At 46.1% G+C, this 26,085-nt stretch overlaps 2 protein-coding genes across 4 annotated transcripts in view; one reads left to right on the top strand and one right to left on the bottom strand.

Moving 5' to 3' along the window:
• Positions 1 to 120: 120 nt before the first annotated feature.
• LOC135367367 (histone deacetylase complex subunit SAP130-A-like) overlaps positions 121 to 26,085 on the top strand; it is a 42,595-nt gene continuing 16,630 nt past the window's right edge. Inside the window, exons 1-3 of one of the 2 annotated variants that reach the window (XM_064600591.1) lie at positions 121 to 221; positions 15,557 to 15,720; positions 15,992 to 16,190. The gene's annotated coding sequence lies outside the window, so the exon portion shown is untranslated. Of the gene's footprint in view, positions 222 to 8,379; positions 8,585 to 15,556; positions 15,721 to 15,991; positions 16,191 to 26,085 lie in introns of those variants that run through there. The other variant, XM_064600592.1, reaches the window with a different exon arrangement.
• On the bottom strand, positions 11,352 to 25,628 carry LOC135367368 (band 4.1-like protein 5). Of its 2 annotated transcripts, XM_064600598.1 has the most exons (17): positions 25,094 to 25,626; positions 23,297 to 23,401; positions 22,513 to 22,555; positions 22,329 to 22,407; positions 22,171 to 22,268; positions 21,296 to 21,416; positions 20,226 to 20,313; positions 19,208 to 19,366; positions 18,727 to 18,896; positions 17,790 to 17,978; positions 15,954 to 16,120; positions 15,536 to 15,730; positions 15,303 to 15,399; positions 15,057 to 15,092; positions 14,904 to 14,964; positions 14,656 to 14,829; positions 11,352 to 12,910 (listed from the first exon to the last, which is right to left on the bottom strand). In XM_064600598.1, the coding sequence occupies exons 1-17, from the start codon at positions 25,223 to 25,225 to the stop codon at positions 12,728 to 12,730; spliced, it is 2,097 nt and encodes a 698-aa protein (XP_064456668.1). In that variant the 5' UTR covers positions 25,226 to 25,626; the 3' UTR covers positions 11,352 to 12,727. The 2 variants fall into 2 exon arrangements, with proteins under 2 accessions (XP_064456668.1, XP_064456669.1); XM_064600599.1 differs by lacking the exon at positions 14,656 to 14,829 and having other exon boundaries at positions 25,094 to 25,628.

Below are 26,085 nucleotides of genomic sequence, written 5' to 3'. Positions count from 1 at the left end.
GTTGGAGTGTCTAATCGCCGATGGAAGCTGCGTCGAAATCGCGATAAAGTAGCAGAAAAGATTTTAGCGGGCGTGCTTTCGGAACGAGATAAGATATACTTCACCCGCGGTACGTCATAGTCTACGGCACGCAGACGCCAGAAGACGGACGGAAATTTCCTCCCGGCGTATGGCAGGCGTCGCCGCTTGAATACCATCTTCCGCAACAGAAGCCAGCAGAGGTGGGTATCTAAATGTTTATTGGAAATGCAGCGAACGGCAACGCATCCTTTGGGGCCAGACCGGGTGGGAAACATGCGGGGGTTGAGTGCGTCGCCGTGTTCATTCATTTATCTTGTTTCCCCCCTCGCGCATCTTGTCCCGGAAGGTAAGCCTCGTTTCCATACCAGGTTGCGGTGTACGCCCTGTGATGTCACCCGGAACAAAGACGGTCTCGACTGGGGTTCACTTCGTTACACCTTTAGTGTATCATTGTACGAACCGTATCAGGGTGTCTACCAACCTGGAAAACTGGGAATTGTAAGGGGATTTTCCTGCGACTGGAAAAGTCAGGGGATCGTCAGGGAATTTGCAAAATATAGGCAGCTGAAGTCGGGGGAAATCGCAGACAAGTGCTGTCGCGGTACGCAGTGATTGACGAGTGCTGATGAGTGGTTGAGAAGCCACGCCGCAGAAACGTTGCGGGAAGTAGCTGATATTATATAATTGAGGGTTTACGTCACGAGACAACTGAGGGCAGGAAGTAGCAGTTCGCCAACACGACAAGCTCAGAGACGGAAAAGTAGGGCAGTCTTACTAATTTCTCAATAAATGATCCGTTTTATGAGGGAGGTGGGGATATATTTACTAGACGAAAAGGAAAAAAAAAAGCGGAAGGAAAGGTCAGCCAAACGAGACGTCGGCTTGCTATTCCGCAAAGAAAGAAACTAAGTGAATAAAATAAAAATAAATAAAAATATGAGGGATCTGGTACCAAAACGTAGCAGCAGGCACAGAGTTTCCTTTTGTTATGGTCAGAGAATTCGCTCGAAATAGTCGGTGGAAACCTGGAAAAGTCAGGGAATTTGAAGGCTACAGTTGAGTAGACACCCTGCGTGTACCTCATATGGTGGCTTTGGATGGTTGTGCAGAATATGTACGGAGTAGCGACCTATAACAGTTAAACTGTGCCGCGGTATGCCGTGCTCAGCAACACCTAACGTCTTATGAATTCATCGTGAAGGGCACCGAGAGACACGGTCAAACAGGGACGGACAAATTCTCAAACTCTGCAACATTTATTACGCAACGACTCCACTATACGTATACCCAAAAACCGACAAAGAGGAGGAGAGGTTTTGGGTTTTAGAGCTTTTGGGTATATAGTTTAGTCGTTGTGTAACAGAAATGTTGCTGAGTTTGAGAATTTGTTGTCCGTCCTTGTTTAACCGGGTCCCTCGGTTCCCACGAGTTCATACTAGCTTGCCTGCACCATCTCCCTTTTGTCTTAAAAATTCCTATGAAAAGATCTACTTGTCCTAAAGAGTGTGGGCCAGAGGTATTCATCTTCTGGGAACGTTTTCCACCACTTAGGGCTAGTTTATTAGCTTTCTTTCGCGAAAAGTTGAGTTTTTTTAATCAACTCGAAATTTTATAAAAGTAAAGGTAACGTTTCAGTCCCAGAAATAGACAGCCCATGTAGAAAATACCCTAACCTACTAAAAAAACACATTCCCTGTTGCATTGGTAACAGCTAAAAGAATCGTGCGATAATCTTTCTTTCGAGGCGCGCAAATTGCCGGTCATTTCGCGTCGCCTCCAAGTTTCCCTCTCAGCGTCACGCTAGCGGCTGCTGCTGGTAATAGCATCCCTGTGTCACAACATACTGTTTTCTTATCTCATCTCTCTTCTACGTTCCTTGTTCTTCTTTTTCCTTTTTGGGAAGAAAAACTGTGGGCAATAGTAAAGACAGCTATCGGCAGAATTGTTCTGTTTCGTAGAGCCTGCCTCTCTGTGATTTAGTTGCATCGTAATTCATGCACAGCATGAAACAAAGTAGCTTCACTATGGCTAGTTAACTTTGTCTACCGAAGGTGGAGTAGCGGTTATCACACAGGAGAGAGGGGCCGTAAACCCGCATGCCACCGTACGCCAGCTAGCCGGGGAAACGGGAACATCCAGTTCAACCATTTGGGGAAGGTACTACACGACCGTACCACGCCAGTTTGCACCAGGCTTTGTGTGTTGAGGATTTCAGTAGGCGTCTAGTATTCTAGACAACGAGATCACGAACTTCTCGGACATGGTGCTCTGGAGTAATGAGGCGCACTTTACTAGAAAGGCACAAGTCAACGCTCAGCACGCACAAGTAATCCACACTGAGAAGGGTTGAGGAGTGGGCTAGTTGGTATTGAGACATCTGAACTGAGAGCGCAAGAAACACGGACGAAGAACTGAGAAACAGCGCCCGTCCTGTCTGTTTCTCCGTTCTTCGTCCGTGTTTCTTGCGCTCTGAGTTCAGATAATCTACACTGGTTACGACCGGTAAGAAATCGGTACCAAGCTGTGGTCACTAAACCTTCGGACGAAGATCTTCAATGGAAATAACCAATCTTTTGTAAGGAAAACTTGACATCCAGTTATTAGGTCAGCCGGGTACTTGAACAAGCTGTGCTTCCCTTCACAGAAGACCTACCGCTCGATAAGTGCATTTCCATGTATTTTCAGCAAGACTGGGCTCCGCCTCATTCTGGACACAGGGTGCGGAGTTTCTTCACCAGTCATTTTCCCCGGGAAAGGGGTGGGACGTTTTGGACCCATGGAATGGCGTCCTCGATCTCGCGACCTTACGCCATTAGAGTTTTATTTCTGAGTCCGCATCAAGGAACTTGTGTACCAGACTGAACTGGGAATCGCCCGTAACGAGAACGCTCAATGGCACAAGAACCACCGAAATCCTCAGTGCGACGAGGGACGTCGTACGAATATGTCATTAGCGTCGAGGGTAACCATTTCGAACATCCTACGCAAAATGTGCGCACGATAATTTTGGTTTATTGTCGGGCGAAGTTCGGCAAACTTCTTTTCGAGCCAAGTTGGGATACGTCGCACACCGCCTCGTATTATCACCATGTATTTGTTGTTGTTCATTCGTGTTACTATAGCCCATTCCAGGATACGCTTCTAATATCACTTTGCTCACTTCGCGCCTTTTCAGTTTTCTTACCATTTAACGATCCCATTTCATGCTGCGTCCGAATTACTGCAGCTAAACGGTACAGAAGCCGGCAGGCCGACAGTTTCACCCACAACTGTCGTTCTGTATTTTTCTCACCTCTTAACCCACCACGCACGAAAAGAAAAAAAAAAACGAAAGGAGACAGAGAGAGAAAAAGACAGCTAAGAAAACGATGTGGTGACACAGGGACGCTATTATGGCTGAGAGGGAAACTGAGGGGTGGGGCGACGGCCTTCTCGTGATTGTGAAATGAGCTAGTCCACCAGCAGTTTGCACGCCTGAAAACGCCTATTTTCGTCCCTCTTTCTATTTTTTATTTTTTTAGCTGTTAGCGATGCAATAGGGAATGTGTCTCTTTCATAATATTTCCTACTAGAGTTGTCTATTTCTGGCACAAAAACGTTACCTTGACTTATAAACTGTACAGTTGAATTCATAAAATTCAACTTCCGGCGAAAGACAGACGGATTAGCCATGAGTCGTGGCATAGGTTGCCCCAAGATGAATACCGTTAGTCTCATCTTTACCGGACAAGTAGATTTTTTTAAAGGGATAACAGGTTAGGTGAAACACCCTGTATAAAGCTCAGAAGGCCATCCCTGGCAAATTTCACACTGATTGAGCATCGCAAAGTCATAATGCGAAATGTACAAACTCCGTCATCCAAACAACGCCAATGGGTCCAGGAACGCAGTGGTCAGTCCTCCTATCGCCAAACAAATAAAATGCTGCAGGACAGCAGTTGAGGTACCGACCTCGAAGGACGTCAAGGTGGGTTTACCGGTGGGTGATCTAAAAACTTTGCGACGTGGACAGATGGACGTTATTGCCAAGCGAGCCAGTGTTGCTCGATGGGAGCAGTGCGTCCAGGGCCAACTTTACAGGGAAAGATATTTGTCCTGCAGCACGGTTGGTGTCGGGATTCGAACCCGGCTCGCTTCCCAATCTCATAAGCCACGGGACAGGACAGCATGGAAGTCGAAGACGCATCCTAAGCCAACGTCCTGTGCTGCCGTGTGTCTCGAAACTCTGTCAGACAGCACAGCCGGGACCAGACCACTTCCCAGTCCCTAGCACGACCCCTAAGCCAGAAGCAACGAGATAGCGTTACAGACTTGCTTTCAATCAGAGAAGCTTAATGGGAAGTAATTGGTAAAATAACATAAATACAGGCAAGTTGGTGGATGAAATCCTCGTAGAAAAAGCCGGGGCTTCGGCCAGAGAATGAACAGAAAGGACGACACGACACAAGCGGCTCAACTATACATCTTCAACTATGCAAGTTATCTTGCGTGGTTTACCCACTGACGTCACATCTCCAGAGGGCGCTAGCTTCGAAAAGCAAAAAGGGATATCGTGATGCGAGCCCAGCCAAGTTTAGTTTCGGTTCTTGTTCGCTGCCATATGCTACAACTATTTAGACTACTGCTAACCTCAAACTTAAATTACGAGTGAAGGGGATTCCGACTGTGGCGCTCCCCTGCGAGTGACGTCATCCGAATAAACCGATTTCACTGTAGGAATCGATCCCGCTTACCACTGGGAACTAGGAGCGTAAAATGGTAGGAAAAGCGCGTAAAAAAGTTTCCTCGACGAATGACGTCGATGATCTCGCCAAATGAGCTTATTTAGCGACTGCCATCTTTTACGATGGCACAAGTGGGGGAGCTTTACGATCCCCCGTATAAAACGTTTCCCGTGCGACGCAATAATACCTTCTGGGCCCACTAGAGAATCATAGAGGCTGCATATGCACGACACAAAAAGGGCCACTTCGAAGGCTGATTTATGTCCTTCCGCTTCCCTTTCAAATGTCGCGGGCAAGAATTACACCATTCCGTGGCAAGCAACTTGTTCAAAGAGGGACGTGTCGCAGTTCACTTTATTTTTACTCCGTATTTCGCAACTTCATTTCTTTTTTTTTTTTTTTATTCTGTGTTAGCCACCCTCTCTGGCACCGTCCTTCTTCAAACGACACGCTACGTGTTAGCAAAGCGAAGTAACTGTCATGAGCGGTTATGGATGGAGCATTTGTAAGCGTCCTCGGCCGGATCCAAGGGAAACTGTGCTACTGTCCGTTTGGAAAGTTTGCTGGAGTACCTAGGGGAGGCCTCAGAACTATGCCTAAGACAGCATAGCCGGTGGTGAGGTTCGGAACCAGTATTGTACATGGCGTTGGAGCTAACAACCTACTTTTATGCAACAACAACGACAACATAGATGATGACGATGAGATGGGGTGTTTCACCGCGGTGGTGCGGTACCCTACCCCACTGCACGTGAAACATTATGTGAAGATGATGAAGGAAGGATGAAAACACAAGAAAGAACTAAAGCGTCTGGAGCAATCCAGCGGACGACAGGAAGTCCATGAACAGGTGAAGAACCTGACGATGTAGCATTGGATCTTCATAGGGGATGCACAGATCTTCTCATGCACAGATCTTCTTGTCCGTGTGTGTTGCGCCTTCAGATGCATCTTCATAGGGGCCAATGAGTGCAGCTAAGATGTGCGGCCTCTTGCTGATACGGGCAAGCTCATCACACAATTATGATCACTTTTATGCAAGTCCACTTATGGACACTGCGCAAAGCTTTTTGGGATGCATTTTTAATATACAGCCACGCACATGTGGGGAAGGAGAACCTCTATCCTGCCGATCTCTAACATCAACTTGTCTAAAAAAAAAGGGGCCTTATGTTTACGACTGTTCAACAAGTGCTCCAAACGTCGTTCACCATGTTCGTTCTACACCGGGATAATTAACGTTAGTCAGAGGATCCCACGATGTTACGAAGATACGGTGATATGTTGGCCGGTAATAAAACCATCGGGTTGGCCAAATATTACGACGCGGGTTGTAAATGAGAATCGCTGATGGCAAACGTCCGATTTATTCCGGGAAAGTATTTCTGACTCTGCCACGTGTTCTGTGCTTCCACAGATTCGGTAGTCAAACGACAGGAGCGTAACGCCGCATTTGTAAGAATAACGCCAACGTAAAATCCGACTAATAGACTAATATTACTACGGTAACGTGGGTAGTACAGTAAACGGTGGCTGGAGTACAGCCAGACATGTACGTAACGCGTTACTACTAATTGCGTTACTAGTAATGAATTACTTTTTCCAGTAAATTTTACCGTAGCCAATTAATTTTGTGAGCAAGTAATTTTCCAAGTAATCTGATTACAATTTTCGGTAATCGATTACTTTTTTAACCTTCTGTCAAGCCAATCTGATCTTCTGTTCCACCACGAGTTCGACTGAAGCAATGACGCACTGTGACGGCCCTCTCTAGTCCTCACGTGTTCCATGCAGACCACAGTGATATGCTAATCCCTTACAACCGCGACCTACTGGAGCAACAGTAACAATAGTAACAAAACAAAGCGGATGTTTCGACGCCTATACGGTCCTCCTCATCTGGGACAGGAGGCGAGACAATTTAAAAGTAACGCGTTACATTTTTAATCGGTAACGTATTACATTTTTGATGAAGTAATTTGTAACGGTAAAGAATTACTTTTCGCGCAGTAATTGTAATCAATTACTTTTTTCGAGTAACGTGCGTCCCACACAGATCCATTTAGATCCATTTAGCTACCTCCTACCTAGTACGATGCCTCTGTCCGCCGTCTATCATCCACTTCTCCCGAACATGGCACTTAATCGTATGCCTACATGAAGCGGCTGGACCAAGGCGCGAAGCTATATATTGCGCACCTTCATGCGAACAGCTATTCCCGGAAACCCTCCGAGGTGCGCCGGTGCATAACCTCTTTTACCGCGCACAACGCGAGCGTTACACACGGAGATCGAACGTTTTGTCTCCTGGAATATTGGGTGCAGTTCTAACTACAGCCCGGGGACGGTTCGTCAAGTGACCACAACCGTACTTATTTTTCCGTCATATTTCGGTTACGGTGTATGCGATGCGGTAGACATCAGCCGGCGAGTGTGCATGAAGGACGCTCTCGTTATTAGCCAAGAAAGAGCGCTTTACTTATTTAGAGCGCTTTTTAGTTTTACGAGCGATCGGACAAAGACGCACCCTTTTACGACCTCCTTCCATCGGCTCCAGACTCGATAAAGCACCTTCCACACGACGCTGCTGGGGAACACGGGGGAGCTGCTCGACGGGCTTTCTAACATACAGCATTGTGAACACCCCAGGTTCTCGTGCCTGGCATTTGTGAACACTCGAGAAAGAGGAGAAACTTCCATTCGCTGGGTTTGTTTGATCATTGACGGACGCCCAGATGGGATTAGGGCGTCGGGGTCAACTGACGTCCCTGAGTTCGGGCTGCGGAGTGTCGCCCCTCTTCTGTGCGTGCAACTCCGGCAGGTGTGTCGTCTTGTAAAGATAAGGAAGATTTTTACATAATTTTCGCGTTCACTCGTATAAGTCTTGCTTACTGCAGGAAACGTTGTCCAAACAAGGAAAGTCCTTTACTTCGCTTAAACATATTCATTTGTACCGTCACTACCCCTCTGACACGAAACACATTCCAACGTATTATTCGCATATAAAAAAAAAAAAGACAAGTCATTGCGTAATTAAACGAATGCCATTAGTTGAGTCTGTTCAACATATTTGGAGCCATCTTGCAGTGCATGCTCCCAAGAGCCATTATTCATGACCGATCCACCAGCTCCCGGCATAGTGGTTAGAGTGATCGCTTTCCACGCAGAGACTGGGAGGTGACACGGGTTCGAATCCTGTCATCGGCTGTGCTGTCTCAGGTTTTCCCTGGGTTTTCCGAAGACTTTCCAGACGAATGTCGGCACAGTTCCCCTTGAAGTCGGCCCAGCACGCATACTAACTCCCCTGTCCCCCCACTCCTTCCTGCTGTCCTCTCCATCTGTCCACGTCTATACGCCGCTCATGGCCACAGTTGCTTCGCGGCGCTAACACGAAATTTAAAAAAAATCATGACCGATCCTCAACTCTCTCCACTCGGACTGTGCCCGAACGGAGGAAATCCTTCGCACTTTCCTCAAGCACGATAGCAGTGCTGTTTCCTTGAAGCCCAATAGAACCTCAAGTGCTTCTTTCCTCACTCGGGTCGATTCGGGGTGTCGAGTGTAGGATAGTTTCAGACTACCGCCATTCTGGTCTTTGCCATGACGAAGCCAACTCCCGTGCATTCTTTTTCAGAGTTTTATGCGCTAGTGGTGGCCTCAGAGTGACGTCGATGTGCCCTTGCTGCGACGTCAGTTCTACCGGCAACGTCACGAAGTGAAGCCACGGGTTGAGAAGCTCCCCAGCAAATCCTGCCCTCCGGGACACTCAGTCATTGCCAATCAGGACTCAGGAAGGGGCCTCTACATTTGGTGACCCGGACATCGAACACCACATTCTGGTAGACAATCCGGCCATTTACCATCAGGGATGTGAACCGAAACTGAACCAGAACCGAAAACCGCTAAAACCCTGTATTTTTCGCTGAACCAGAACTGACCCGAAATAAATTTAAGCGGTTACCGGTTCGTGAAACGGTTCAGACGTAATGTACGTCGGAACTACGATTTGCACAGCGGATTTAGCCCCGTTGCCAAACAAATTCGAAACCGAAACTCAAAAATGGCAACTCAAGTGCACAAGGTATTTCCTCCTCGCAGCTATTGCGTTCATTCAGTTGTGTTAGTTTTGAGTTTGTCCTTTTTGCAGTTGTAGGCTTCCTTTGTACGCGATTTTTGTCGTCCAGCAACCCAAAGTTTTCATTTTCGGCTGTGAAAATAGCGGTACGTTACCGGAACGTTGCGCAGATCTGTGACGTAGTGTTGTTGGGGGTCGTAAAGATGTGCTTGCTTTCAACCCATGGCAATCGCTCAAAATTTTCACTTTCCTGAATCGGTGAATCGATATTTTGCGCTGCTGCGGACCTGAACACGAACCGAATCCATATACCTGAACCGAGCCAAAAGAATAACGGTTCCGATTCCTGTTTACTATCCCAAATTTCACGACGACCACCGTCATCAGGATCCGCACATCTGTTCAGGAAAGCAGCCGATGGCGCTAGTGCCCGCCCTGTAACCTGCCGAGCATTAATCTTCTTCGAGCTTCTTCCAACATTCTGGGAGAAGCTCGCAACCATGACTCGCGCTTCCCCTACCGACCTATCACACGCTGCGACATCTCCACTGGCGCAGCTGCACGATACTTGGTACATAACAGCTATACTGCTGCATAAACATGATACCAGCTATACTGTTGCTGCCACGACCCAAAGCCGTATGACGAGCCGTCATTCGTCGATGTGTCGTCGCCATTCTTCCATTCCATAGCAGCCGCAAGCACCGCTTCGCGCCTGAGTGGAGGGGAGTGATGTGGCAGCCCAAGGACGACGACGTGACCTTGCTGCGAGGCGCTGGCTCGGCAGTTCTATTGGGGACGTCCAGGAGTGAAATCAGGGGTTAAGGGGCTCCCTAGCACATCCGGGACACCCCGTCATCACCCACCTTCTGGCAGGCAAGTCGCACCGGGACCCCAGTTCCAGCGGCGACCCGCAGGGAGATCACAGAAAGTTCAGTTTCCGGCCTCCACCTGCTTCATGATGATCCTCCCCGGCACTTCTCTGGCGACAACCAGCATTCACGCCCGTGTACCGGTGGCGGTACTGTCGCCGACTCAGCAACACCCAGCAACAATCAATGCTCAGCAACGATCACTCAACGGAATCAGCACCCACTCAACGCAATTATTAGCAACCACTCAGCGCTCACACCTCATCTCTGGAACCCGCCCGGATCACAGCGCGCCTGTTCACACCATCCCGCTGCTGCTGCATCAACTCACTCATATGATCACAAGCCGTGTGCTCCGCCGTCCAACACACACGAGTCGTCCTCATTCCACTCTTCGCTGTATCGACGCAGATATCAACCGCATGCACCGCTCCGCGTCTGAAGGGGGGAGTGATGTGGCGGCCCGTGGACGACGACGCGCCTCTGCTGCCGCGCGCTACTGCGCCTGGCAGCCAGTTCTACCAGCACTGTCCTAGCGTGAGGCCACGCACATCTGCCCGCTGGGACATTCCATCATCGCCGATCAGGACTCATGTAGAAGGACACCACCTCCTCTAGAGATCTAGTACAGGTTCAGACTAAGTTCAAGTCGAGGCATTTGTCAGGATATGGCACGATACATAGCCGATAATTCAAAATATTTTTCTCACCATGATCTCTCTCCTTTCCCCCACACGGCAGCGAAGGCGTCTCATGATCGAATGTAGTGTGGTGCGCACTGGGTCGCCTTCAGCGATGCCTTATTTAAGAGCACATAAAGATGTATTTCCAACGCAAACTTATTTTCGTCATCCAGTCTCATCCCCCCCCCCTCCTTAGCGCTCACCCCGCGAAGCGCACTACGTGGCCCAGCTGATGGTATGATGATGAGCGGAGTCATCGCAAATTTGCGAATATGTGACGTAGTTGTGAACACGCCCCTATTCAACGGCCCCAAACTCTGCGCACCCGAAGGCTGAGCAAAAGCGAACTCGCGAATGGCGAGGAACGCGCCCCCAGGTAATCGGCGCATACTAGGGCACGTAGTTTCAAAACAAAAGGACCCACTAGCCGCAGCGAAAATACTTCTCACGTAAACGAACGGAGGTCACGTGAACTCAGCTTGTTAGTCACATTAGTCCACAGTAACAAAAAAAAAAATCCCCTATAGCTGTTACAACCCTTTACAGCCGGTAGAATGGTCGTTCTTGGTAACACTTTTTCTTTCTTTCTCTTGTATTTCACAGTCATTAGGAACCACATCATCTCTATGTCGCTCTGCAGCAAATATACCAGACAGTCGGGAACAGAGCAGTCCTAGGGTGGTCCTGACGTCCTCGATATCAGAAGTTCATCTGTTGCAAATAGCAACGTAGATCTTAGATCTTAGCAAGCGTAATACAACCTCATAGTTCAGGTATAACTATTCCACTGCCGTCCGGTAGCACGATGTCAATAGCAGCAGTCACACCAATATTGTATAAATGAGTCTCCATCACGCCCAACTCAGCAATGTCCTGCAGCAATGGTGCTCACTTTCATTTGCCACAGCTCACGTGATACGCGACAAATTTTACGAGAGTTATTCGTCAGCAACCAAGAAACACACTGCATACATCACACACTGTATCACATTTATTGTATCTCGTACTAGAAATATTGGGTTGTGACAAGCATTAGTGTAAAACTTGCTGAACGAAACAAATTCAGCCGTCAAAAAATGGCACTTGGGTTCTTGAACGGACGGATGTTTGGATCATTGTCATTTTGTACGGAGGACATCTTGAGTACAAAGCCAAGCTACATTAAATACAATTGTCCATCGTTCCACAGTGCACCGTTTAAACTCTACGCTTCTCTTGGTCCAAAAACAGGCATACGCAGTTATATTCACTTGGTCGGCTGATCTACAATATGCAAACCACACTGATATGTACATATTCGAAATGCTAGGAGAAAGCTCTATGAAGCACTAATGAAACCCCAGTAGAAAAGGACAGCCTTGTCCAGGCAAAATGCGCTCACGTTACTATAATGAGGAGCTGCCATATTAGAAGCAATTTCAAACATGCAGAAATCGAAGAGCACATTGTGTAGAGCAATAAAAAAATAGTTGCTTAAATATATCTGTACATATCAGAAGACGTTCAATGGCAGAAGCATTTCATGGACAATAGAAGGCCTCACACCGTTGGACAATTTTCGATGGTAACATTTAGGTACAGGTGCGTACTGGAATGCACCACAGGGAGCTGCCATTTTCACCTTTTGCAGCACGGGTAGCGCCCGTTGCTGAGGCAAGCTGCCACTGCATGGAACTAAATTGCAACTAACATGTCCTACCAGGGTGACACCACCTGGAAACCAGGACAAGTGACAATACATTACATTATGTGGAACACACTCGCTTTATATGACACAGCCACAGTGCCAGGCATAGAGCTAGCAGCGCCCTTGGCATCATGCATCGGTGGTTGTCAAGTGGTGGTGGTATGTCTCTGCAATGGTCCCGGATATCTACACCAAAATTTCATGTACTTCCGGCTAAGAAGTTTTAACGGCTTTGTGTAAACTTAAGTTTGTGATAATTCTGCCAGAGGTATAGTCAAAGCACAAAAAAGCACTGAAGTACAACATGACATCTTGAACCGTAAAAATAGATCTGTTGATGGAACATAAGTGCGTCGCACGCAATACAAACTGATATGGTCGGCTCTGTTTGTTGCGGAAACTTCCTAAAACACACAAATAGCTGCGAGATGGACGTGTTACGGACAATTAACAAGAAACACAACTTCTCCAAGTTACTATCTGAATAGCCTAAAAAGTCGGAACCTCGGTTGAAAATGACTTGATGCGTACATTTTGCACTCTAACCAAACGTTGCCCATTGGATAGCAGCTCAATGGAGTTCAGGCGAAATGTCTGCATTTTGCTGAACAGAGCTGCAGTGGCTGAATAAATGCTTTCCCACCAGAGTAACAGATTGTAGGTTGCTACAACTCAGTCGTCATGACCGTGCGTCTCTCAACCGAACGCTGGGGCGCGCCCACGTGCCATGGCGACAGTTGGCTGGCGTTGGAGACGGCTCGCTTCACCACCACAGCAGTGTTGCCCCGGGGAGGGGCAGCGGAGGACAGGGACCGAGTCACAGGGTTGGCACCAGCAAAGGATGTTTCCTGTTAACAGATGGGAACTTTCTTCTAATCGGGCTCACTGCAAGTCGGGTGAAACACCTAAGGCATAGTTGTAGAGCACTGCATGGGACTAGATTTATCGGTCCAGACCCAAGTCTTACAAAACCCGGCCTGACACTCATGTAGTCTGTTCAACCGGCAAGGATGTAAAAAAGAGATTCCCAAACTGGACCCAAGCCCTGAGTCAACTGTGAGGCCGAGTCGAACTCGGGTCTACCGGCCAGCCCGGTACGGTGGTCTGGATGGTAAAGCAGCAAAACAGTGACTGCTGCACACTGGTGGCCTGGGCATGAGGGCTCTCAGAGTGATCGAGCTTATAAGATCTGGTAGACTGATAACGTTACTAACTGATAAGGAAATGATAAACAGGATAAGCGAGGATCGCTGTACATTATCGGTAGTTCATTTCCAGAGACCAGCGGTTATCATCAGTTGGTCTCTGTCAGTCACCAGTTCCTTATCCGTAGATGATTATTGGGCAGCAGGTTTTCGGACTTATCCCCAATGAGAGCATGAGAGCTCACTTATCATTTCCTTATCAGTAAGTAGTTATCAGTCTGCCAGCCTTTATCAGTTGTCATCACTCAGTGGTTAGGAGTCCCTTATGAGCACCACAACACTCGACAGGTCCCCATTGTCCACAACACCAATAGCATTGTTAGTCAACTAAGTTGAAATGGTCTTATTTGACCTTGATGGCTCATGCTCAATCGTTATCGGTAACCAGAATCAACTTGTCAAATCCCTATCAACTAATCAATCGCGAACCACATGGACCTGAGCATTTCGCCTATTAGCAGTCAGTAGCATTATAAGTGAATTAGCTCATCAAGAATTATCACCGATTGAACATATATAGCCAATCCAGCCTCGATTAGGCGTTTCTTGTGAGTCCATCTGCACGAAACCTCATCAACACCTAATCAGTCCATAGATTCAATAATGAGGTGTGGATTGCATGAAAAACACCATGGACTTATACGGTTGGTGCCCAGATTAAATGAATTGTATTTTCAATGAAATTTTGGGCAATTTTTCCGGCGACGAGAAAAAAAAAAAAAACGAAAAACCCTTTTTTCCACAAATTTCAGTTTTTTTTCCCGTGCCTTTGCATCTCTAGTCACGGTGCTGATAACCATAGCGATGAATACTGCGCCAGTTCTCTTCAATTTTAGAGTGGCGCCACCCTTTGCCTTTTTTCCAATCATTCCGACGCTCGCTGTTTGTGCCGATGCATTTCCCTCGAGCCGTGACTGTCAGAATTATCCAGTGCGTACCCAACTGTTTCTAAATTAACGAGTGCTTATCGCTGTAGACCAATGTAGACGTCTGCCGGGACCGTACGGGTAGTCCGAATTATCCTAATTAATGGGGGTTGTAATTAGCGAGGTTTTACTGTATTCCCTCATGAAGGTCAATAATATTAGTACATATTGTATAAACCAAATATGTAGGTGGAGCATTTTTCTTACACACTGGAAAACATCAACCTCGTCTTATTTGTCATCCACTGGCAGAAAGAACTACACAACGATGGGTGGCGAATGCAATTTCCGCATTTTTGATGGAATTTATTATCGAGGCAAGCTTGCACTTTTCATATATTATTTACAATATGTAATTTGGGGGGGCTCAACGTATGCTCCGGTTTGACCCACATTGTGGCGTATACAGCAATTACAAGGTTAGTAAACATGAGGCAGGGATGTGGTGTGAGAGGAACTTACGGTAAGGACCACGTCGCCAGGAGTACCGGAGGTTGGGGTGAGGGTAGGGTCCTGCAGGAGGGGATCCTGCAGTTGGGGACTGGGGGCAGGGGATGGCAGTGGGGACACCTCCTCCTCACTATCCAGTTGAATAAGCAGCTGCTCTGGGGAGAAGCTCGACGATGCGCTGCCATTCTAGCATTGACATTCTTTGTTTTTCTCTCCCGCTCTTCCAATTTAGTTCTCTGTCCGTAAAAAAGACTACTTACCAGAGCAGAAACCGCTTCCGTAGCAGCACATGCTTCAACGTCTGGCTTAGAAAGCGTCTCACTAGAATGAAACGGTTGACACTCAAGCTTCACTAAAACTCACCCGAACATGATGAAATAGGAATGTCTGGATGAAGCATGTTTAAAACTCACCAGGGTACAGGATTGCTGCCAGGTCCGTGAGCATCCCTAGAATAGAAGGAATTTACTTCAATAACTCAATTAATAACTCAGTCAATAACTGATTTCTTTCACAAATAACCGAATCCAAAGTTCAGAATATTCGCGGAGCTCTGCTTTTGGGACTCCAAAATTCGAATTTTTTGCATTTCTTTCTAAACAACAATATCGCGACAAAGCCAACAAAAAAATATCTCGAGCACTGAGTGTTGTCCGTACCCATTGAGGAGTATGACAGTCCTGTATTTTTCCTGCTGGGGACCCTCGGGGCCATCGGCACACAGAAGGGGTAACTTCTCCACACCAAGGCCGGACACTAAACATGGGAACTGTATTTAGTGTTTCACAATAAACTAGCGCGAGACACTCATCTTACAGGAAACCACAAAGTGCCAGGAAAAATAATATTTATTATTATATAAATTATATAGTCTATTATATTATAGACTTGCCTTTTCTCTTTTCCTCATCAGCCTTAGCCTTGAGAATGTTGCACTTCATCTGGTCTGGTGGAATGGGCTTCAGCACGGCACTTGTCTTCATCTGATTGTTCTTGATGGCACACGAGGAAGAACTGCCCTCCTTCGCACCTGTTGTAGCACAGCTGCTGTCCAAGGCTTTCAGTTTCTCTATCAAGGTATCTGGATCTGAAAATAGTAGAACCTTGACATAACAAAACTAAAGGTACTGCGACTTTATCTGTTGTTAATACAGGAATGATTGAACATAAACTGACTAGTTCCCGCTAACGTAACTTTTATGGCTAGGGGTTGCGTCTGTGACTGAGGATGCTGTGCTGCTATGGTGCATAGCAACAGATGGAGAAATTTTCGAAGATAGAGACAATCAGAGAAATGGTAAAAAATGCACCTGGTTCAGCTTCGCCAACGGCATTCTTTTTCTTGTAGCCCGTGAGATCATTCTTGTAGTCCGATGCATTGCTCGTCTCCTTGGAGAGGGAGCGAATGAGTGTGTCCAGACGATCCTCCGGGGACCCAGTTGAGGCAGGGCTTGCTGCCCGGGCGGGTTCCGGGGCTCTGCATTGTTGGAGAGCAACAACAGTGAGAAGAAGAAGACAGTTGCCGACCTCCCAGCTCGGCCAAATAGGTAGGGTTACTTCCATAAATGAAAACATAAAGCTCGATCTTGTTGGACCTTAACAGGGTTCAGTCCTTCGTTGACTGACACTTGACCCAAGCTCTGCACCATGCTTCCCACACATTTGCCAGAAAAACTTTAGCAACAATCCTGCTACTTCTTAAAAGAGGCATATGATTTGATTTTGATTTTGATGACGCAGTATTTTCGAGAAACTACTTTTTTACGAGAGACGAATAGTGCGAGCTCGAAAGCTGAACAGAGAAGCCCTGGATTGTGGAAAGCTTTCTGACATCACACCATCTGCAACTGGATTATTACTAAAGTAAACCTTATCTGCCTCAATACATGAGGTGAATTCGCTTGGTCAAAATGTGGCAACGTGGCCTAGTGCTCGGAAACTGACAGCCTGTAGGCCACCGCCAGATCGACTGGCAGTTGTCACCCGAAAGTGACTGCCAGGGTGCAGCAGGTTTAGTCGCTTGGATCACACTAGGTGCGTCACAGTCACCAGTGTTCCAGTTGCGTTGACTTCTAACCCAAGCAGCACAACAATTTTTGGTCCGATACTGGACCGATATTGGCAGTGTCGAGCCAATATTGGCCCAGTATTGTCAATATTGGCAAAGTATTGTCAACATTGGTCCAATATCAGCCCAGTATTGCCAATATTGGTCCAATATTTGCCCGGTATTGCCAATATTTGTCCAATATTGGATAAGGATGTTGTGTTGCTTGGGAACCGGCGTGTGGGCCAACCCAGGCTAATATGCGCCCTCGCAGTGCGGATGCACGACACCGGATATATATAGTTGGGCAACCCTATGCATCGAGTAAAAAAAAACTGCTAGCCAGCAAAATCCTGGCACTAGAAAACTCCATGATAGCATGCGTGATAGCTAGCGTAATTTCACACTTATTAGACGCGGCTTATGCTCTATCTTTTTTTCTCACAGGCGCTCTGCAGCTTATCTCGTGACTATATTTCCCTGGTATATTCCGCATACGCTGCATCTAACGAAAGGGCCAACAGTGTCTCTGGAACAGCAACGCCCTGCAAATGCACGAATAATGTGCAACAGGGGTGTGTCCACATTCAGGTAGACTGACCTTCCTGGTGCCGTCCCCGAAACAGCTTTCACGAAAGTGGTGACATTGATTCATGCCTTCTGGAAGGCCACTGACCCGCCGATCCATAACAAATATGCAACAAGGGCACAATCTGATCCTTGTAGAGCCATGTGGTAGAACACTAGAACTGACCTCCTTTGTTGTACACCGTGCCGACCACAGAGTATGAACCACAGGGTTTATGGCCCTCTCTGTGGTCTCCTTTGTCGCGCAGATCAGTGGCTTCGTATTGGCCACGGCTTATCTGTGAGTGCAGCTTATCTGCCCAAAAATTTTCAAAACGTTCCTAAAAAACGGGTCCCGCGGCTTATCTGTGGTGCGGCTTATACGCGTGAAATTATGGTACGTTTTGACCAAGAGAACCGAATTGCTCAGGATCTGGCAGAGAGCTGTCAGGAAATGACCACTCAAATCCGCCACAAGTTTCTGAAACTATGTACACATATGCTAGATAAAAGTAACAACAAGAGAGCATACATAATCTCTGGCAGGGCAGAACTCGTAGCCGCAGGAGGTGGAGGGGAGGGTACCTCCGAACGAGGCGCAGGAGGTTCCCGTCGCTGTTCCTTCGGCGTCCTCCGCGAGTACCGCTGGCTCGGCCTGCGCTCGAACTGCACCGAGCGACGAAGGCGGTTGGCTTGAGTCGCCTGGTACTGAGTTCGACCACTGTGGCAAAAATGTTCATGTATTTCCTCAACCAACCGCTACAGTCTGTGAGCATTAATTCTCAACCTAATGTTCAACATGTCCAGCGCAAGAAGAAAACGTTAAACAACTATGTCCTTTCAACTGTCTGCTATGAAATGCTAAAATGAATTCTATCGGAATGCTTGCCTCAGAAGCACAGGAGTACGAAGGATGTTAAATAGGTGCCCAGGCTGGATTGATATTTGATATTGACTTTTATTTTAGTTTAGTCTAAATTTATTTTCTTTAGCCACACACCTAGCTAAGCAGCCTCGTCACATTTGTTTAAATCTCCCAAACCTCCTAAAATATTTTCTGTCTTGCTATTGTATTTTCTCTCTCTCTCTTTTTTTTTTTGTTTTGAGTCACACGGCTGAGCCACCTTACTTTTTTAACAGGCCTCGTAGTACTCAGTCTTCAATGTGTGGAAAAGTGTACGTACAGAAACTTGTTTACTTTTTTTCAAAAAACAGAAGAGCGCAACATTCCTTGATGGAAGCTTTATGAAAATTGAAAACAGAGAATGCTTTGAAAGCAAGTTTGGTTCCACAGGTCTCCAGCCACTGTCTAGCACGAACCTTCTGGCAAGAACAGACAGTTCCTACTGTGGAATTCCATGTCAACCTTTACAATGCCACACGATCTACGCATTTTTACGTCGCAACACCCGAGATGTCCACTGTGCAGCGATCCCTATTCCAAATTTGTTCGTTGATAAGTCACGGACCTGTATCTGAATCGAGAGCCCATCCTGAAGAAGTTCTGCCTCGTGTTTGGGGGTCTGGACGTCTCTCGTAGTCGGAAGAAGGAATGGTGTTCCACAGCACACTTCCACAGGTGCTTTGCGGCCTTCGCATTGTAAAGACGAAACACAAAGGTGTGTTCCTGCTCATGGCCCTGCACCATTAAGAAATAAAGTACCAGGCTCAATCCCAGTCACATTCAATGAAGCAAATAAGCAATTTTTAAATAACACTAAACAAACTACTTGTGACTGATTAAAAAATCTAGACTCCTTGTAGCATCTAGCACCTTTAGATGTTACGATTTTGAAGAGAAAGAAACACAAGAACTTAAATACGCCACGGCACATGAAGACGAGAGGTGATTATGTTTTGCAAGCAAACTCCACTGCAAAGCACTAAAGAAAACATGAAGAGCTAATGAACTAGTGGACTTAGCTAATACCAATGAGGACACACACTTACATCATCATCATCCTCGACAACCACCAGCGTCAGTTTCTTGCTCTTGAAATCGAGCCGAGTGATTTTGGGCCAAAAGAAAAGGCCGATCTTGGTCGACTTCTCAAAGACTAGAATGCCCGTAGGCGTCAGGCCCAGGTAGTAATCCTGTCCATCCTTACCCTGTTTCGATAAAGGCATTTACCGTTACTAAGGGCCATTAGACAAGGTTGTTCCTTGCACAGTACAGTGAAAAGTACAGAGTGCCTGCAAACAAAAGCTACACCCTTTCGTACTCCTGCTCCATGCAGTGATGCCCACAATAGACACACGTCATTTTGAGTTTGTGCCCCATCATCTGGGCGCAATACAGCATGCTTGTCTTTTCAGGTTTTACACCTTTTAAATAAAGTTCGGGTTTTATTTCAGGAACTATAAAACACGGTAAAATCGGACAATATCGGGTCAAACAGCAGATTTTGGGGGAGAAAATGAAAAAAAAAAAAAAAAGTGCTTCTCAGATGAACAGAGCTCTGTTGAATATTGGTGGCTCAATTTCCAGTATTAAAAGTTTGCTTTCAGGGGGTCTTTTGGGTTTTACAGGGTGTAAATTTAGAGCGTGAAACCCTACTTATACCTCAATTTATTGCAGGAATTCTAGGACACGCATTGCCAATCAATGGCCACCCTTGCACACTACAGATTGCACATTACGCTCGTTGTTCTTGCACAGAAAGGCACACAGAATATAGGAACAGCATGCAAGCTAGCTGGTGCAATTGAAAATGGCAGTAATATCTACCCCAAGTTGAGGAGTTCTGGATAAGGAACGAAAAAGATGAGGAAACAGCAAAGAACGGAACGAGACCTCTTCGCTGCTTCCTTCCTTTTTCAGGAACTTCTCAAACTCAAGGAGGTGCTACGGCAGTCTAATGATATTTGTCGTACATTCGACGACAATAAGAAAGAAAACGTTGAACCAGGCTGGCACTGTTTTTTCTTTTTTTTTTTTCCAGAAACAAACTTCGTCGTGGTCACTCACAAGAACCGTATGCATATCCACACCATACATCTCCAACCACTTGACTTTGTTGAGATAGTTGAGTTCCGCTTGGGCTGGTGTTTGACCCCTGAAACAAACGCAACAGTCTGAGAATACAAGAACATGTTCGAAGGAACAGTCTCGAGAAAGAACATTAATCGTTAAATTGAAGAAAAGGGTGTAATAATTTTTTTTCTAGAGTGTCATAAAAATGGGGAATGACGTCCGCAATAGTACGCGTATATCTTATGAAAAGAAGTATATTGTACAAGCGTTTTTTTTCTGCATGGAAAATATTTTCGAGTTTTCGAACAAAGCTGGTTTGTGGAGCGATTCGCGAGAACTTAAATTCGTGACACAGGATTCCGGGAGTGCTTTGCTCTTGCCTATCGTGCCACTGTCAACAGTCGGGCATATTTCAGCACGTACCAAGACATCCACTGTTCACAGGGATGGCGGCGTTCTAGGTCAATCCCTTGCTTCTCCTCACAGACATGGGAGGAAAAGCCCTGTACAATGGCCTTTAGGGATGCAGGGGGCCATAGTACTGACTGTGTGCAGGTCAGCCTCAGCCAATTCATTTTAGCAGTTCTCATTCATTATCACTCAGAGCAGTGCGCAGTTCGGTTGAGATGTCGTACTATCGTACAAGCTGGTTTTCAGAAGGTGAGGAAAGGCATGTTGCGGCTTTGTGGTATAGTGGGACATATGTACAGTGGAAGCGCGATCAATTTTCATTTCTTTACATCTTGCCCAATGGGATAAAACAGTCTTCTGCAACTTTCTTAAACTACCTACGCTGCATGGAGTAGAAAGTGTCAAGGTAGTCACACGGTATAGCGGAACTTAAAGGGGAACTTAAATTCGCGATTTTGGAGGAATGAGCGAAAAACGCGAAAAAATAATTCTATGCAAAAAAAAAACACCTCTACAGTAGTTAGAGAGAAAGTCAGCTTCGTACCGCTAATTTCAGCACACAAAGCTACAACGTGACGTTTGGAAGGAAGGCGTATTTGCGCACCATTCAGCATCATCGCTCCGCAGAGAGAAAAAAATTTTACTGCAATTACTTCAGGTCCTTGTAGGTAGAAATGATGTCAACCTCCATCTCTTCCGTCTGGTCGGGAGTGAACCGGAACTCAGAGACAAACTCCGGTGTGTGCTGCTCCGGGTCGTAGTCACCCAGCTCGGCTGCACGGTAGAAACCAAAGACCTCAATAAAGCGTCCGACAACGCACATTCACCAGCATCGTGATACATTAGAAGCTGAACATTTTGTTGGAAAACATACGGTCCATATATTCGTGTCCAAATTGCTGTACGGTGCACCTTTGTAAATTTTACCAATAAATTTCTATGAGTTGATAGGGCCCCCATAACTAGGCTGAATTACCCAAAGATGGAAGACACTGCAGTAAAATAGCCCAAGTTAAGTTCACTTCCTCACTACAAATCAATCAATCGTGACAAAGTAGTCTAGGATCGCCAATCGCCGTTTGCGGTAGTGTGTAAATTAACCTCCCCAGACAGTGCTGATCTGTCTCAATGCCCACAGCCGTTTATGTTGAAAAGAGTGTTGATTCATTCGTCGTCTTCTGCCTTGAGGCTCCGCCATAGCTGATATCACTGCTTGCACAATTTTCTTCACAAAGTCAACCAACTGGTGTCACAGGCACATAAAACCTCACTTTGCAATGCATTTAGGCTACACAAACTACAATAATATGCCATGCAATGAAGGTGGTGACTGTTGTAGTGGTAACACACGTCTCAAAACGTGTGTCGCCGTATGCTGAGTTTCACCTAATGCACTTTGTTATCTGTGGTAGAGTATGCTAAGTGGTAGAGTACTTCACCACAACAGTGATGCCTCACAAAACGAGGGTACGAAGCAAACAGAAACAATGCAAAAGCGCAAAAGTCAGAGTGAGCTCAAAAACCTCACACTGCAACGAATAGGCAGAAAGTTCCACAGCTGTCTCATAGGAACAGGGCAGTTTCCCATTCAGGATGTCTTGCTTCAGTTGGAGATAAAATAAATACCTGCGTAATAAATTAATCAATCAACGTCGTCAAATGCTAGCGCAAGAACTCTGAACCGACCTCGTGAGTTCCTCCCTGAGCACATTTGGCTCCGAGGAATAAAACTTGACCTTCAGGTGGAAAGTGTAGGGAGGACCAACTGAAAACACAAAATGTGCACTGTTGCAATCAAATCAAATCAAATCAAATCAAATCAAATCAAATCGTAGTATGAAGGATTATTTTCGTCAGAACCACCACCTACTTTTCACTTGCTTCTTCACCTGTTTGGTGATGTCCAACCAATGCTGCATTTACAAGGGAAAAAAAAAAGTTATTTATGTTTCACATCAACTGCATTGAAGAAACACCAAACACATCATAAGAAGCATCGTAAACAACCGCAGAGTGCCCGACTCATTAATATGCATAATGCAAATATCCCACAGAAACATGCTGCACAAAAAATATGCTGGTCTGGTGCAAAAAACTCTGCGAAGTGTATCGTGACAGCTCCCCGCAAAAGCCCGCTCGGCAAAATAAATAACGAAGTAATGAGAGAGATAAACTGACTGCACGTGACATTGCCCCCACGTGGTGTTTTCCTAACATAAATGCACAGATTTCAATGTGACGTTATCGAATTGATATACATTTACGGCACGAATGAAAATCTTGATAGCATCAAGAACAGAATAAGGACACATGTATTCATAAATATATTAAAGGGACCATGAAATAATTTTTGCGAATTCCGAGTACTCTGCCAGAAACAGTTCTCACGATCCCTCACTATCATAGACACATAAACTTTTAACCATATTCAGTGCACCGGGGGTGCAGTTAACAGGCAAAAATAGCGGGGTGTGGCCCTTCGAAGCGGGCTTACGTCATCAACGTCCAGTCCTCTCAGCCAACTGTTGAGTAACATTAGATTAGATGGATATGATCAGTGTTGTGAAGGGGAGAATGGAGCAGACGGTAATAGTACGTGCATGTTGGACAGTGAAACTTGTAAGACTGCTATTTTGCGCACAGATTTGACTTACCTGTACATGGAATGGATCTGTGAACTGCAAACCAAAGTAGTCCCTCTCGATCAAATCAATGTGATAGAAAACTTGGTCTACCAACACTGATCCTAAGGCTTTCTTCTGCAGTGATAAAAAGAGTTATTATTTAATTTTTTTTTCCTCCGTGAGCAAAACATTTTGGCACCGCAAGAAATTATGCCACCCTCATTCCCTCCAAAACTTGAATACGCATCATTTGGGACACTTTTTAAGCTAACTACACTAACCTCCTTGTGTCATGCCAGAATCGGTAGTTTTTCTTTATATATAACATATACCATTACCATTTCCATGGACCATTATTCACTGGAATTACCTTCCTCTACATACGCAATTTTAACAAGTTTTGCAGTGAACTGGCCTTGTTATTCTCATTGTATTAATGCTTAGCCATTCACATTTTACTGTCCATTTGGTGTATACATATTTCGCATAGTATGTTTCTTTTGTTTCGCATGTATTACTTTATGTAGTTATGTACCTTATTGTGTATGCAGACACCAGGGGCAGATTTAGGGTGGGGGGGGGGGGGGTTGGATGTCCTGACCCCCCCTCCCTCAATTCCAGACTTGAACATAGGGTTCAATGAACCAATCCCAGCATGCACCTGGCACTTGTCCATAGTGGACCCCCCCATCGGAAAAATCCTAGATCCGCCCCTGGCAGACACACGTTTAAGTAACCGTGTTCCCCCTCATGTAATTCCCTTGCGGGCACTTGAGGTACTCAAATAAATAAATAAATAATTTTACCAGTCATAAATCCTGATGCAAGGACAAACTATAAAATTAGTTTGAGCACTCCTTCCCGAACGATGAATTGCCGACGACAAAATAAACCAAGACTAAAGAGTTTTCTTAAAAGCTCAGACCTGCAGTAACGACTGCTAGTGATACAAAAACCTTGTGTCTCAACTTTCTTCTGTGACAAACATATCCAAATCTGCTTAATGTTTAATTTGTCATACTCGACAACGTCGTCCCGTCTCATGCACGACACTGCGTTTTCCTTCTGAAAGGGGGGGGACAACGTTTGTCATAATCCACTAATCCCAACACAAATGCCATGAAAAAAACGTGCGAGCGATACAAATACATCATCCTCTATTTAAAGCGACCGGCAAAGTTCTAGCGACACGAAGGTAAGCGCATTTCAGTAATTTCACTTTAAAAGATAGTTTGTGGTCCACTTCACAACAAAACTACACAAGTGTGTGCAAAAAGATAACGACAGCTAGTACTGATAACGCAAACCAAATACAAGAGGTGTGACAAGTGGTCATTACGAAGTGTGCGAGCGGCGTTCATTGCAGTTGCAAGGACACGTTCTCTGCTACTTCTCTGCATCCTAACTAAATCCCGGCTGTTGCGTAACAAAATCTTTTCGATCCAATAGATAGGACTGGAGAGTTATACACGCCATACAGTGAGGGAGCACGAGTATTAGGGAAAAAAAAAACACACAGAGAACAGCACGTTTGTCACGAGCCCGTGCGTCTCTGTGCCGACCGAAGTTTACATCACCTGCCGTTACGCCAACCACATGGGAAATGCGATCTACAATTCATGCCGCGAAGCTGTCAAGAATAAAATAAAATCATGCAGCATCGATACAAATGTCTCAACATAGCACAACAACAGGGTGGAGCTATGTCTTTGTGCCTACGCTGTCCCTACCTGTTGTGTAAACTGCAACTGATAGCTAGCACGGCAGATTCGTTTATCGCAGGTGTGGAACACTCCCGTAATGAAATCTTGGCGAGGCCTAACTCACCGGAACGTCGACGCTAAGGTCAGTGCCGTCCAGTAGTACCACTTTGCAGGGCAAGACATTCTTGGTGGACTGGGTGCCCCCCTTGTCAGCTCTGGCCTGTCGACTCCAGCGTTTACTCAGAAATCGGAACATGTTGTCCGAAGGTACGAGACCGATAGTCGAATATCCAACAACACCAACATTACAGCAGCAGTTTGCGCGAGCTCGAAAGGACTAGTAAATTGGCAGCACAAATCGAATCCATCACAGTCTTGCATGGGGTAGCCAGCGAGTGTTTCTCCTCACCTCTCTAGGTAGCTGTAGGTAATGGCGCATGCGCAGAAAGCAAACCGGAATCTCTGCGTTTTCTCCGCAGGTGATGTACGTATACGTGTTCCTTGAGCTTGAGACGAAACACAACAACGGGATAAAGTGTTGTGTTTCTTGTCTTCGTAGTGAGGTAACAGATCACATACAGGTCTGTTGCCAGCATTACACTAAATTGCACTCGTTTTTCGGGCCTCTGTTTCGTTTACTTTATTTCTTGAGGTATCCGCGCGCTGACCCGACGCGGCGCGATGGATTTTATCTGGTCGGCGTGTGCATTATCTTACACTCTATTGCCATTGTGTGGTGGAGGACAGCGATAACCTGCGGTACCTCAAAGACGGCGCTCCATCGAGAGCGAACTTATGTAGGACAGTGCACCCGACACAGGTGTTACGGTTCATCAATTGCACATATCTATTTGTCGTCTGCTTGTTTTGTTTCTATGTGGGTTCTTTCTTCTCTTTCGTGTCTTGAACGTACGAACAAATAAAGCATAAATAAATACCAAGTACGTCCGAATGCGAGCATTTTGATGGACTGGCTGAGATCAGGATCGAGTTCAGCTGTGTCGCAGATTGTCACCTTTCATGAGTACTATATATGCAGACCTTTTCCTGGACAAATCAGAAAGTCTCCACTCTCAATTTCTCGGCATTTGTGTGCAGGAGGTCACGAGTAGAACC

The sequence above is a fragment of the Ornithodoros turicata genome, chromosome 8 (genome assembly GCF_037126465.1).
Source record: "Ornithodoros turicata isolate Travis chromosome 8, ASM3712646v1, whole genome shotgun sequence".
Classification (NCBI taxonomy): Eukaryota; Metazoa; Arthropoda; class Arachnida; order Ixodida; family Argasidae; genus Ornithodoros; species Ornithodoros turicata.
This window is presented reverse-complemented; position numbering and strand designations above follow the sequence as displayed.

What these genes read in the sequence shown, in the direction of transcription:
- LOC135367368 (XM_064600598.1), bottom strand. Translation starts at nt 25,225, where the DNA reads ATGTTCCGATTTCTGAGTAAACGCTGGAGTCGACAGGCCAGAGCTGAC. An exon ending in TGGATATGCATACGGTTCTT is followed by an intron (nt 19,367 to 20,225) that starts GTGAGTGACCAC and finishes TTATCGAAACAG; the next exon opens with GGTAAGGATGGACAGGATTA. An exon ending in TGATGAGGAAAAGAGAAAAG is followed by an intron (nt 15,400 to 15,535) that starts GCAAGTCTATAA and finishes TCCCATGTTTAG; the next exon opens with TGTCCGGCCTTGGTGTGGAG.